This window comes from Lepidochelys olivacea (genome assembly GCF_965140295.1).
Source record: "Lepidochelys olivacea isolate rLepOli2 genome assembly, chromosome: 8".
In the NCBI taxonomy this organism is placed as follows: domain Eukaryota; kingdom Metazoa; phylum Chordata; order Testudines; family Cheloniidae; genus Lepidochelys; species Lepidochelys olivacea.
In genome coordinates, this window is record NC_140418.1 from 97705296 (window position 1) to 97719231 (window position 13936).

The following is a 13936-nucleotide window of genomic DNA, read 5'->3' on the forward strand; positions in this document are numbered from 1 at the left end:
AAAAAAATAGCTTTGAGGTGTGAACTATCTTCACAATCAAATGCTAGAAACAGCTTTAATTTTAAAAAAAACAAAACGGGGGGCGGGGGAATAGAGAATCCAAGGCATACACAGGACCAGTGTCTGTGGATCACTGACTGTCTGCTTTGCCCTTTACAAACAGAGGTGCTGTCCCTGGTTCAGTGACCTTTAGGCCAATGTTAAGCTTGGGTGTCTATCAGGCACCAAATCCATACGTACTTGCTTAAGAAAACTAGTGTAGTTGCTAGCTGGCCATGACTTTAACTGCAGGGAACTGTCATCTGCTGCAAAAGGTATGACTGGGACTTGCTGGCAAAGACTGGAAAATAGTTCTAAGGGCAACTAACTGTCTCAGGCTAAACTATGGCAATAAATAACTATCCCTCCCCTGGGCATCCCAGTGGTTATCTAGGCCCTGTTCTTTGCTCTATGCTTCCCTCTGCCCCTGAACCAGTGTTCAGGGGCCTGGGTTTGGTTCTACCTAGCCACTTACCGCTCTCCCTGTACTGGATCCACTCCTCCAAACTTCACTCCGGGACCATATTGCAAGACCCTATGGCCCCTCTAAACCTCCACCCCGCCTGACCCCTCCTTATGGCCCTCCCCCTCTCTGCTCCGCCCCTTTCTCGTAACCCCGCCCCTCTCTCATTCCTGGCCCCAGCCCCTTCAGCTTTGCGCCTGCGCGTGCGTTGAGCTCGGAGCCGCGTCCTCTGGCGGAGTGGGGGCGGGCGCGCGCCTCCTGAGGGTCTCCTGGGCGCTGGGGCTGGGCAGGGTAGGCCAGTCGCGTCACGCCGTGTGCGGAGGCGGAGGCCGGGTGTCGCCTCTGTCCCCTCCCCGCAGCCGGCACAGGCCCCGTTGCCCCGCGTCGCGGGGGAGGGAGTCGGTTATTTACATGGCGTTGCCCGCTGCTTGTCTCCACCCGGCCCCCACCTTGCCCTGACAGGGAGCGCTAGCCGCGGTGCCGGGCTCCAGGTCTGGGAGCGGGGAAGGAACTCGCGCGGGAGGCCGGCTCCTGGGAACGGCTTCCGGGGAGGGCCCCCGGGGGGACAGGTTCCTGTGCCCGGCTCCGGGGGCGGGGGGAGAGCCCGGGGGCGAGGGGTTCCTGTGCCCGGCTCGGGGGGCGGGGGGAGAGCCCGGGGTCGAGGGGTTCCTGTGCCCGGCTCCGGGGGCGGGGGGTTCCTGTGCCCGGCTCGGGGGGCGGGGGGAGAGCCCGGGGGCGAGGGGTTCCTGTGCCCGGCTCCGGGGGCGGGGGGTTCCTGTGCCCGGCTCCGGGGGCGGGGGGAGAGCCCGGGGGCGAGGGGTTCCTGTGCCCGGCTCCGGGGGCGGGGGGAGAGCCCGGGGGCGAGGGGTTCCTGTGCCCGGCTCGGGGGGCGGGGGGAGAGCCCGGGGGCGAGGGGTTCCTGTGCCCGGCTCCGGGGGCGAGGGGTTCCTGTGCCCGGCTCCGGGGGCGAGGGGTTCCTGTGCCCGGCTCCGGGGGCGGGGGGTTCCTGTGCCCGGCTCGGGGGGCGGGGGGAGAGCCCGGGGGCGAGGGGTTCCTGTGCCCGGCTCCGGGGGCGAGGGGTTCCTGTGCCCGGCTCCGGGGGCGGGGGGTTCCTGTGCCCGGCTCCGGGGGCGGGGGGAGAGCCCGGGGGCGAGGGGTTCCTGTGCCCGGCTCCGGGGGCGGGGGGAGAGCCCGGGGGCGAGGGGTTCCTGTGCCCGGCTCCGGGGGCGGGGGGAGAGCCCGGGGGCGAGGGGTTCCTGTGTCCGGGGGCGGGGGGAGAGCCCGGGGGCGAGGGGTTCCTGTGCCCGGCTCCGGGGGCGGGGGGAGAGCCCGGGGGCGAGGGGTTCCTGTGCCCGGCTCCGGGGGCGGGGGGAGAGCCCGGGGGCGAGGGGTTCCTGTGCCCGGCTCGGGGGGCGGGGGGTGAACCCGGGGGCGAGGGGTTCCTGTGCCCGGCTCCGGGGGCGGGGGGAGAGCCCGGGGGCGAGGGGTTCCTGTGCCCGGCTCCGGGGGCGGGGGGAGAGCCCGGGGGCGAGGGGTTCCTGTGCCCGGCTCCGGGGGCGGGGGGAGAGCCCGGGGGCGAGGGGTTCCTGTGCCCGGCTCCGGGGGCGGGGGGAGAGCCCGGGGGCGAGGGGTTCCTGTGCCCGGCTCCGGGGGCGGGGGGAGAGCCCGGGGGCGAGGGGTTCCTGTGCCCGGGGGCGGGGGGAGAGCCCGGGGGTGAGGGGTTCCTGTGTCCGGGGGCGGGGGAGAGCCCGGGGGCGAGGGGTTCCTGTGCCCGGCTCGGGGGAGACAGGTTCCTGAACCAGGCTCGGGGTGGGGGAGGGACAGGTTCCTGTACCTGGCTCAGGGGTGGGGGTGTGGAGAACCGGGGGCGAGAGGGGACAGGTTCCTGTACCCGGCTCAGGGGTGGGGGTGGGGAGAACCGGGGGCAAGAGGGGACAGGTTCCTGTACCCGGCTCAGGGGTGGGGGTGGGGAGAACCGGGGGCGAGAGGGGACAGGTTCCTGTACCTGGCTCGGGGGAGTGGGGGGGAGAACTTGGAGGGAGGCGGGACAGGCTCCTGTGCCCGACTCCAGATCTTGGGAGGGGTTTAGTAATTTGCAGGGTGTTACAGGGTGGTGTCCCTGGTCTGCAGGGTGGGTGTAGTATCCCTGGTGTGGGGATTACAGGGTGGTAACCTGGTCTGGGCAGGTGGGTATAGTAACCCTGGGTTGGTGGTTACAGACTGGTGTCCTTGATCTGTGGAGTGGATATAGTAATCTGGGGAGGGGGGTTACGGGGTTGGGTATAGTGACCTTGGGGGGTGCTTACAGGGTGGAGTCTTTGGTGTGGAGCTGTAACCTGTGGGGCTACAGGCTGCTGTGCCCAGCTTTCCAACTGGGTTAGGTTGGCTTATAGGCTTCTGTCATGTATCTCAGCTGGATGTCAATGTCTTAACCTATGTATATGTGGGGTTCTTTTTGTGTCCATTAAAGGTAGAGTTGTTTGAGATTCATGAGCCGACATGCTTGGGAGAAGACCCAGGAAAAGTCCCCAGGCAAAGGGCCAGGGAGCTGCTGCTGCAAAGCAGGTATAGAAACCTCCTTTCTCACACTATAGTCTGGTTAAAAGCTTGCACACTTGGGGTCCTGCTTTGTGATTCTTCCTTGGGCTAACATGATTCCAGAGTTGCAGGGCATCCTACAAACCTTTCTATACAATTAGTTGTCCTCTGCTTTCCCCACCCTAGTTAGTTTATCTTCTAGTAGCAGAGACTGACATCCATATACCATGCTGATTAAGGCATTAAAAATACAGACTTGCCACAAGACCAAGTTCATCCTGTCACAACATTGTGAACTTTGCCTTGCAACCTGATTATAATACGGTCCTGCTCAAGCTAACATTCAAAATTTTTATAACATCTATCAAGTACAGACCTGTGAAAATCAGAATGGTTAATGACTATCTTAGTGGCACTGGATGATCCTCTTGGAGAAGAGTAAATCCTGCCACTACTTAGACAAGTAGTTTTAACTTAGTTCCCTCTGTTCTGTGGTTGTTTGTGGACTGGCATTGTCTGTGCTCCACTGTTGTATTTATGACTTCTATCCAGGGGTATTGAGTCCACATAGGTGTTTGTCTGCGGCTGTTTACAGCAGGTCCATGTACATTTGAGTAACTATATGTGATAAGTGGATTGTGCTGTGAGGAAATTTTAATCTTTGTGGGATAGTTATAGTTTTAGGAATGCTTGGCTTTGTTGAACTGTGCAAACTTTGGAGATAGTGTGACGATGTCAGAAGTACAAAGAAGAAGCCAAAGTGCGGAGTCAGGAGAGTATCCTTTCTAAGAAGGGGTGCATCCAGAAATGAGTAGTGAGACACAGGCAGGGAATGAAATTATGAAGGCTTTGAAAATGAAAAGAAGCTTGAGTTGTACTCAGGAGAGGGGAAGCAAATGTGGAGATGAAATAGGAAAACAGCGAGTATCAAGGCAAAACTGGGAGACCTTGGCTTTGGTTTGTCTACACTTGAAAGGTAGACTGGACTGGAGAAAATAGCGAAAATGGGGGGTTACTGGAACAGGAGCTAATGTATTTTTAGTAGAGAAAAAATGGTATGGCTGATCAATTCTCCGTCCATTCCTAAATGAATTCGGATTAGTTGGAATCAGAGCGCTAAGTGCATAGGAGCTGAGATTAGGTGCTTTTCCTCACCACGTTAGCAATACTTATGTCTTTTCTCGCTATGTGCGTGTCAGTGTATTCGTAATGCTACCATTACTTTAGCAATAGAGTTTCAATGTCTAAATTAAAATATATGCATTTTATTTATTTCATTTGGACAAAGAAAAAATACAAAGATCAAAAGAAGCAAAGAAGATTTAAAAGAAATAAAATGTAAATGGATAACCAGTAAATCAAAGGACCTGATCAGTCCTATAGGATCAAAAATAGGAAAAGCATATTTAAATCATCCAGTTCATGTCGTGGCAAATGTAAGATTGTTTCCTACAATATCTTCTCCAGTGTCTTTTCCAGCCATAAATGAGCATGTTCTGTAGAGCTCATTTGTGCTTTACAGTGTGCTCGCTGCATTTCTTCCTGGTTCAGTCCCGTCCTTGTCTCCCCTCTTTTCCTTCCTTCCTATTTAAAGCACTTGTTTGATATTCATTGACTTCAACAGAAGTGTGGTTTACTGCACACAACAAGGAAGTTGGAGCCAGAACTCCTAGGGTGTGTGTACGCAGCAATTAAACACCCCCCCCCCCCCCACTGGCTTGTGTCAGTAAATGAGCAGCTAATGGGCTGTAAAATTGTGGTGGAGACATTTGGGCTCATGGAACCTCCCCCCTCGCAGGGTCCTAGAGCTCGGGCTCCAGCCCATGCCTGAATGTGTACACCACAGTTTTACAGCCCTGAGCCCCAGTCAGCTGACCTGGGCTAGCAGGGGGTGTTTAATTGCTGTGTAGATATACCCCTAGATTCCATTGCTGGCTTCACAACTAACTTGCTATGGGACAGTGGGCAAATCACATACACTTTGGCCTCAGTTTACCCATTTGTAAAAGGTACATAATATTATATAGAGCTTTGCATCTTCAAAGCACTGTATAAACATTTGCTAATCTCCTCCCGCTTCCTTGAGCGGTGGGAAGCAGCATTATCCCCATTTTACAGGTGGTGGGAATGGTATGGGGGGAAGGGGAGAAACTGAAGCATTGAGAGGTAAGATTACTTTTCCAGCAACATGCAGTGAATCAGAGGTAGAGACAGGATTAGTAAATATGGGCATTCAATCTTGTGCTTCATCCTCTAGGGCAGTGGTTCTCAAACTTTCTTTTTCGCGGACCACTTGAAAATTGCTGAGGGTCTCTGCAGACCACTTAATGATCTTTCTGAATGTTGTTTGTACCATTAGCTAACTATTGTAAAGCGCGTTGGATAAAAGCGCTATATAAAAAAAAAACCTTAATAATAATTAGCTTTTTTTGTTCTACAAATAAAAGCACACAACTCATATTTTAATATCAGTAGTCTGACCTTTCTAATGCGATAGATGTACCCTCTCTCCCCTGCCACAGCAGCCCCTAAGCTGGGGCTAGGAAGGGGGGGGGGTCTCTCCCCTGCAATGGCAGCTCCCAACCTGGGGCTGGGAAAGAGGGGGATCTCTCCCCACCACTGCAGCCACAGCCCTGGAGCTGGGGAAGGTCACTTCTTTCTCTGGCCATCGCAGCCCTGCACGTCCAAATTCCCCCCACCCCCTCTTCTCATCCCACTGCCCCCTTCCACCTACCCCATTCCCCCCAAGGGCACCACCTCACCTTACATGTGCATCTTCTCCAGGGTCCAGGCACCCACGCTAATTAGATGTGTGGCCCTTCATTCTCTCGTGTGGCCACCCAGGCGCGCACCTTAGAGGAAACTACATGGACCACCTGAATGGAGCCAGTGGTCTGCGGACCACAGTTTGAGAGCCTCTGCTCTAGGGCCTTGTCTGCACTACACAGTTTTGCCGACAAAATAGTGGAGATGTACGCACTGCAGTGCTCCTTCTGCCGACAAAACTCGCCTGCGTTGCCAACAAAATAAAACCACCTTGACGAGAGGTTTTTGTGGAAAAGTTATATTGACAAAATATCAGTGTAGACACCACGCTTTGTTATGACACTGTCAATGGCCTCCAGGAGGTGTCCCACAATAATGCCAATTCTGAATGCTCTGTTCAGCAGTTTGAACTCCGCTGCCCTGCACCCAAGTACACAGGCATCTGCTCCTCCCTCTTTGAAGGTCCAGGAATTTTTGAAATTCTACTTCCTGTTTGCTCTGCATGGAGAGCTCACATCGCATCCTCCCAGCTGACCATGGCACCTCCACGCAGCAAGTGCTCTCCCACTTGGAGCACACCTGAGCTGTTGGATCTGCTGGCACTATGGGGAGAGGAGGCTGTGCAGTTCCAGCTCTGCTCCAGCTGTAGGAACTTTGATACCTACAATCAGATTTCTCGTGGCTTGTTGGATAAGGGACACACATCAGTGCCGTGAAAACATAAAGGAGCTGAGGCAGGCATACCAGAAGGCAAGGAGGCCAACTATTGCTCTGGTGTCGTGCCAAAGACCTACCACTTCTATAAGGAGCTGGATGCTATCATTGGCGACAAACCCACCTCCTCTACCAAGAGCCCTATGGATACACCTTGCTGCTATCCAGGTTTCCTGTGCAAGGCTTCATGAGCCAAGGGAATAAGGGGCGTGCTGGGTCTCCCAGGATCACTATGGGCATTTCAACATCCTCCACTGGAATCTTCTGGTCTGGAAAGAAAGTCTCTGCTTGCAGCTTTCTGTACAGACCAGTGTTCCTGAAAATACATGCATCATGCACTTCCCGGACCACCCTGCGTTCATGTCAGTGGAACACCTTCAGTACCATAGAGAAATACCCCTTTCTATTGATGTACTCCATTGCAAGGTGGTCCAGTGCCAAAATGGGAGTATGCATTCCATCTGTTGCCCCTCCACAGTTGGGGAATCCCATGGCTGCAAAGCCATCCAATATTTCACGCACATTGCCAAGAGTCACAGTCCTTTGTAGCAGAAGGCGATTAAGGGCCTTGTAAACTTATGTTAATGCAGCCCCAACGGTGAACTTCCCGACTCCATACTGATTTGTGACTAACTGGTAGCAGTCTGGAGTCACTGACTTCCACACAGTGATTGCCACACTCTTCTCCACCGAGAGGGCAGCTCTCATTTTGGTGTCCTTGCACCGCATTGCTGGGTCGAGCTCCGCACACAGTTCCAGGAAGGTGGCTTCTGCCTCCAAAAGTTCTGCTGTCACTGCTCGTCATCCTAGACCTGCATAAAGATGTGATCCCACCACTTAATGCTTGTTTTCTGCACCCAAAAGTGATGGTCCACTGTATTCCGTTGCTTCATGAATACCAAAAGTAATCTGGTATTGTTTCTTTCCATGGTACACAGCAGGTCAGACTACTCTGAGATTCCTGTTCAGATTGGCTGCTCATGATATTCTACATGACCAGCTGCAATTTGTTCATAACAGTGACTACAACTGTAGAGAGCAGTGGAAGATCCATCCTTTCAAACGGGGATGGTGTGTGCACAGTAAACAGAGGCTGTTGAAAAATGCTGCAAAATGTAGTTGGAAGCCCATGGAATGCTGGGACAGAAAAAACTGCATCATGGGACGTTGAGCCCGCATCCATGATGCACTATGATCCACTCCGCCTTCCCACAACTAGTGGTTGGCGGGCCCACAGTGCACTGCTCTCACTTTCGATGCTAGAACACCAATAGTAGACACGCTCTGCCGACAGAAGGAGCATTGTGTGAACATGCGCAAGTGATGTAATATGCCAGTTTTTGATTGCCGGCTTAACTTGCATCGACTTTGGTTTAACACCACTCAGAGAACTGGGGTTACTATGTCGGCATAACAGGACACTTTAAACACATGTTTACACATGTAAACGTGCTAATAGGTCAACATAAGACTGCTTATCTCAACCTAACTTATATATACGAGGCCTATGATTGTCGTCTTGGTTGAATAAAAGATATTACCTCTTTCATCTTATCAAAGTAATACATTTTTCTGTATCTATAAAAGTCATAGAAACAAATGATACGCTTCATTGTTTATGCATCACATATAATGATACATTCTTCAAGAAGGCTGCACTTTGGATTGTGCAGCATTATTTTTGTTTACAGTAGAATTTCTTTATGTAGTTTTAGGTAAAAGCTAAGCAACAGTAAATCTTTTTTTGTCCTTATCATTTTGGGCTGTGACTCGTCAACTCTTCTAAGTTCTGCGGGACAACACTATGATGGGAAACATTTGGTATTTCAGTGGTTGACATTTCGGAGTCAGTACTGGATAAGTGTTGCAGTGTCCTGGATTACTGTACTTATGGAGGTTCCATCTTTTAGATAGAGAAAACAGAAGTCCTCACCCTTGTTTGTTAAAGTCCTTTGGCACTTTTTGCAACAGTAGGGGAGTTTACCCCAGTGTTTTAGTCAAATGCTAATTTATATAATAATCTTCCTACTCAATTCAACCTGTAGTTTCTGTTGCCTATAATAGTATTTGCTTCCTGTTCTAAACAGCTGTGTATTGGTGCAGTACAGTGTTAAACTGTTGCTGATTCTACACCAGAGGTGGCTGCACGTCAGTGGATGAAATGATTCCTTTGTGTATATAGTTTACAAAGTGATATGGGACCTTTTGAGGTGAAATGTGTGGATATGTATGAAAGTTCAAGATGAAATCTTAGCTGTGCCCAAGTTTAGAATACCTGGGTAATATGAGGAGAAATATTTTTCAATATTTAATCAAATATATTTCATAGCTTCTGTTAAGACTTGCTAAGCAGAAAATTTCTTTTACCTTGTTAGTTCAAATACCAGTTAGACCTATTTATAAGGATTCAGGTTGATTAAGTGCAGGCCTGTCGTAAATAAATATAAAGGGAAGGGTAAACACCTTTCTGTATACAGTGCTATAAAATTCCTCCTGACCAGAGGCAAAACCCTTTCACCTGTAAAGGGTTAAGAAGCTAAGGTAACCTAGCTGGCACCTGACCCAAAATGACCAATGAGAGAACAAGATACTTTCAAATCTGGAGGAGGGGGACAAAGGGTTTGTCTGTCTGTCTGGGATGCTTTTGCCAGGAACAGATCAGGAATGCAGACTTACAACTCCTGTAAAGTTAGTAAGTAATCTAGCTAGAAATGAGTTAGATTTCCTTTTGTTTAATGGCTGGTAAAATAAGCTGTGTTGGATGGAATGTATATTCCTGTTTTTGTATCTTTTTGTAATTTAAGTTTGGCCTAGAGGGATTCTCTATGTTTTGAATCTGATTACCCTGTAAGGTATTTACCATCCTGATTTTACAGAGGTGATTCTTTTACCTTTTCTTTAATTAAAATTCTTCTTTTAAGAACCTAATTGCTTTTTCATTGTTCTTAAGATCCAAGGGTTTGGGTCTGTGTTCACCTGTACAATTTGGTGAGGATTCTTATCAAGCCTTCTCCGGGAAAGGGGGTGTAGGGCTTGGGGGGATATTTTGGGAAGAAGATGTCTCTAAGTGGGCTTTTTCCCTGTTCTTTGTTTAAAACGCTTGGTGGTGGCAGTATATGGTTCAAGGACAAGGAAAGTTTGTACCTTGGGGAAGTTTTTAACCTAAGCTGGTAAGAATAAGCTTAGGGGGTCTTTCATGCAGGTCCCCACATCTGTACCCTAAAGTTGAGAGTGGGGAAGGAACCTTGACAAGGTCTGAGAGGGGATTCATTGTCTGCTTCTCAAAAGAGGTGTATCTGGTTTCAGTTATGTGTATATCTTGTCTGTGTTATATAACTAGCCAAAATTACAGGGGATTGTGGTTAAAAACTCCTAGCCAGAACCCACGTTACCTTTGAATTCAGAATGCACTGAGATGTTTAAATAACCCAGGTGATATGATGTGATTGAGTGACTTCTCTGTTCTTACTAGAATATTTTCCTTTGGTTCCAGCTGGGGCTCTTTGTAGATTTCAATCCTGAAGCAATGTTGCTGGATATAGAGGATGGTGGTGGTGATGAGGATCTAGAAGCGGAGCTTGCTGCTATCACAGGAGAGAAGGTGACAGAAGGGAAGTCAAACCCCAAACGGAAAAGTAAGTCATTGCTCCTGGTTCTTGCTGCCTGAAGAGCTGTGTTATTTATGTAAATAAAAGGGACATGATTTTACAAATCATACTTCCTTCTGGATTTTTTTTCCCCTACGGTTGTTACTTGTAACACCTAAGATTACTATGACAGGTTTCAGAGTAGCAGCCGTGTTAGTCTGTATTCGCAAAAAGAAAAGGAGGACTTGTGGCACCTTAGAGACTAACCAATTTATTAGAGCATAAGCTTTCGTGAGCTACAGCTCACTTCCTCAGATGCATATCGTGGAAACTGCAGCAGGCTTTATATATACACAGAGAATATGAAACAATACCTATTCCCACCCCACTGTCCTGCTGGTAATAGCTTATCTAAAGTGATTTCCAGCACAAATCCAGGTTTTCTCACCCTCCACCCCCCCACACAAATTCACTCTCCTGCTGGTGATAGCCCATCCAAAGTGACAACTCTTTACACAATGTGCATGACAATCAAGCTGGGCTATTTCCTGCATAAATCCAGGTTCTCACATCCCCCCCACCCCCATACACACACAAACTCACTCTCCTGCTGGTAATAGCTCATCCAAACTGACCACTCTTCAAGTTAAAATCCAAGTTAAATAGCCAAGGAAATAGCCCAGCTTGATTGTCATGCACATTGTGTAAAGAGTTGTCACTTTGGATGGGCTATCACCAGCAGGAGAGTGAATTTGTGTGGGGGGGTGGAGGGTGAGAAAACCTGGATTTGTGCTGGAAATCACTTTAGATAAGCTATTACCAGCAGGACAGTGGGGTGGGAATAGGTATTGTTTCATATTCTCTGTGTATATATAAAGCCTGCTGCAGTTTCCACGATATGCATCTGAGGAAGTGAGCTGTAGCTCACGAAAGCTTATGCTCTAATAAATTGGTTAGTCTCTAAGGTGCCACAAGTCCTCCTTTTCTTTTTAAGATTACTATGTAACTCAGAGATTAGAGAAATATTTTTCTGTATTGTCTGCTTTACAGTGAAGGATTTAAAATGTAGTCGGAGTGTGCACAATGGGGGGAAGCAGGGGCACTGGCCCCCACAAAAATCTGCATGTATTCCTGCAGCCCAGAGAGGGAGGAAGCAGCAGGGGGTTTGGCTGCCGGCTGAGCTCCTCCTCTCCCTATCCTTACAGCTACAGCTTGCTGCTTCTCCTTCCCTGCTGTTGGAGTCCCACATGTTGCCTCTGCCTTCAGCCCCTGACTCACCTCAGCAGGTGTCTGTAAAGCAGGCAGCAGCACTGGGACTCCAGAAGCAGGGAAAGAGAACCAGCAGGCTGCAGCTGTAGGAGTTGGGGGAGGACCCTGCAACCAGCTGCCCTGCTGCTTCCTCCCTGCCCAGGCTGCAGGAACACAGAGAGTACTGCTGGAGAGGGAGCTGCTTCCTCCTTGCTCCAGGGTGTCCCTGCCAGAGGTGTCCCAAGAAATGGGAGGTAGGGTCACACGAACCTTTCATTTGTGTGTGTTTAACCTGCCCCTCCAAAAGTATTTAAATTCCTGGGCACGCCCCTGAGATGCTCAAAGAGAATATTAAGAGGTGACTTGATCATGGTATTTAAATACCTTCTGTGACATTCCCCAGTGTACAATCTGGACTGTTGAACAGCTGTGTCCCCTTAGTTCTCTAGCCGGGGTGCCTTTTACACTGCTTTGCAGTCAGAAGAGCCACTCCTGAACCTGCTCACACAGCCTTTAGTATGTAAAATCACTCCCAGCTGAATACATGAATGCTCTCCCAGCCATCCATGAATTACATACAGGGCCACACCCTCACAGTCTTAGCCCCAGCTTTGTTCCCCAGAAATGTGTGTCTTGCACTGCTCAGTATTTTTCTGGACAGTGTAAGCTCACAGTAAGTACATCATTCCAACACTGGGTAATGATTATGCAGCAACCATGTCATCCTAAGTAGAGATTCCCAAACACTTCAATCCAAGCACGCTGGTTTAGATAAAACAGTAAAACAAGTTTATTAACTGGAAAAAGATAGATTTGAAGTGATATGGCATAAAAGCAGAATTGGTTACAAAAGAAATAAAAAGATAAAACCACAAGCTAATACCTAAATGAACGTAAAAGCAAAATGTCTCTCTCACCATACATTGTAAGAATATACGTGTAGGATTTCCTTTCAGCTAGGGACCCTTCCGCCAGTTCAGCGTTTTTCAGATATTTGTTGATGCCATGGGCAGAGAGGTGAGAGGAAGAGAGGCGTGATGTGGAGGTCACTGTCTCCTTATTTTTATATCCTCCTCCTCTCTGAGGATTACCCCATGGCAGTGTATAGACAAACAGATCCCTGTATACCTGGGATTCCAACGGTCTCTGGGATGAAAAGTAAATTTCTTGTTTATACCTTCTCCCCTGCTGGTGAATAGCCAGTTAAGCAGGTAATGGCCCTTTAGCACCTTGCTGGCATGCTGGTGTTTCTTTGTCTCTGAGAAATTGGTTTGTGGGTGTTACCCAGAACTACAACATATTTCACTAACAATTATATAGCAAAATCTCATAATTTTACATGCAGTGTTACACACATTTCAACCAGAAAATAATAATCAGCAGATTGAGTTTTCAAATGATACCTCACAAGGCATACCTTATACAGAATATATCATAATCATATAAAAATGGTGAACATGGGGCATAGGGTGTGTCACTTACATAGAGAGAAGATTTTTGAGAGTAGAGGGCTCTTTAATTTAGCATACAAAGGCATACCAAGATCAAGTGGCTGGAAGTTGAAGCTATACAAACTGAGACTGGAAATAAGGTGCAGTTTTTTTTAACAGTGAGGGAACAGGATAATTACCAAGAGGTGTGGTGGACTGTCAATCACTTGCAATCTTTACATCAAGACTGGGTTCTTTCTAGAAAGTATGCTGTAGCTCAGCGAGAAGTTATTGACATGATGTAGGAATTACTGGGTAAAATTCTTTGCAATGTGTTATGCAGGAGGTTAGACTAGATTATTAAAATGGGCCTTTCTGTCCTTTAAATGAAGTCTGGAAACTTGTGAGTTTGTTTACTTGGTGTATTTGACAGCATTTGTGTATAATCCGTTTAATTGTTTCTTGTACTGTTGTTTTCCTATGCTGTTTGTGTGGTACTTTCACACAACAACAAAGGAGAGGAAAATTTATAAATACACAGGAAAATGTGATTGTAAAATCACAATAGTAATTGGTAGGAAGACTCAGAGGCAAGTGTGTAGTACCTGAAACTAAATTTAATTCATTTTGATACTGACTAGATTTCAAGATAATAGTTACCCTTTAAGAGTAATAAATGCAGAAGATTTTAAAGTATTTGAAATAAGCTAATGCAGCTGTTTCTTCAGCCTGTTCCCTTTTTAAATCTTACTTTTAATAGAAATTCTGTTGTATCAAAGTACAATTGTATATTTTTTTTAAAAAACTGGCCATCAAATAAAAAATCCTGTCGATTGAATTAAAGAATCCTATAACTGACTTCTCCTTTCTAGCTCTTATAACTAATGACTTTTAGAAAGCATTAAATAAAGGTCTTCATCAGTAATCCTGATAATACCATGAGACTAAGGGAATGTGTTCTAGATCTGCGTATGAGGAGATAGATGCCCTTTGTGTCATCAGATCCACTGTTTCTCTCTGTGAGTTTCCTGTGGGTACTTTCAGCCACACTGGGTTTTAATTTTTATCTTTTTGTCACTACTGCCTGTATAACGTATAGGTAAGGTCTGGTTGTTTGAGAATAAGTCTGGGAACCAGGAACTTCTGAGCTC

The 13936-nt window shown here is 48.4% G+C and overlaps 1 protein-coding gene across 5 annotated transcripts in view; it reads left to right on the top strand.

Moving 5' to 3' along the window:
* Positions 1–656: 656 nt before the first annotated feature.
* Positions 657–13936, top strand: part of CC2D1B (coiled-coil and C2 domain containing 1B) — a 71828-nt gene continuing 58548 nt past the window's right edge. For 3 of the 5 annotated variants that reach the window (XR_014712774.1, XM_084637608.1, XM_084637611.1), the window contains exons 1-3: positions 657–793; positions 2973–3067; positions 10014–10155. Coding sequence is in view for 4 of the 5 variants with exons in the window: in XM_084637608.1 (XP_084493734.1) it covers positions 3002–3067; positions 10014–10155 (208 nt within the window). In the remaining variant the exon portion in view is untranslated. The other 2 variants (XM_084637610.1, XM_084637609.1) reach the window with 2 other exon arrangements.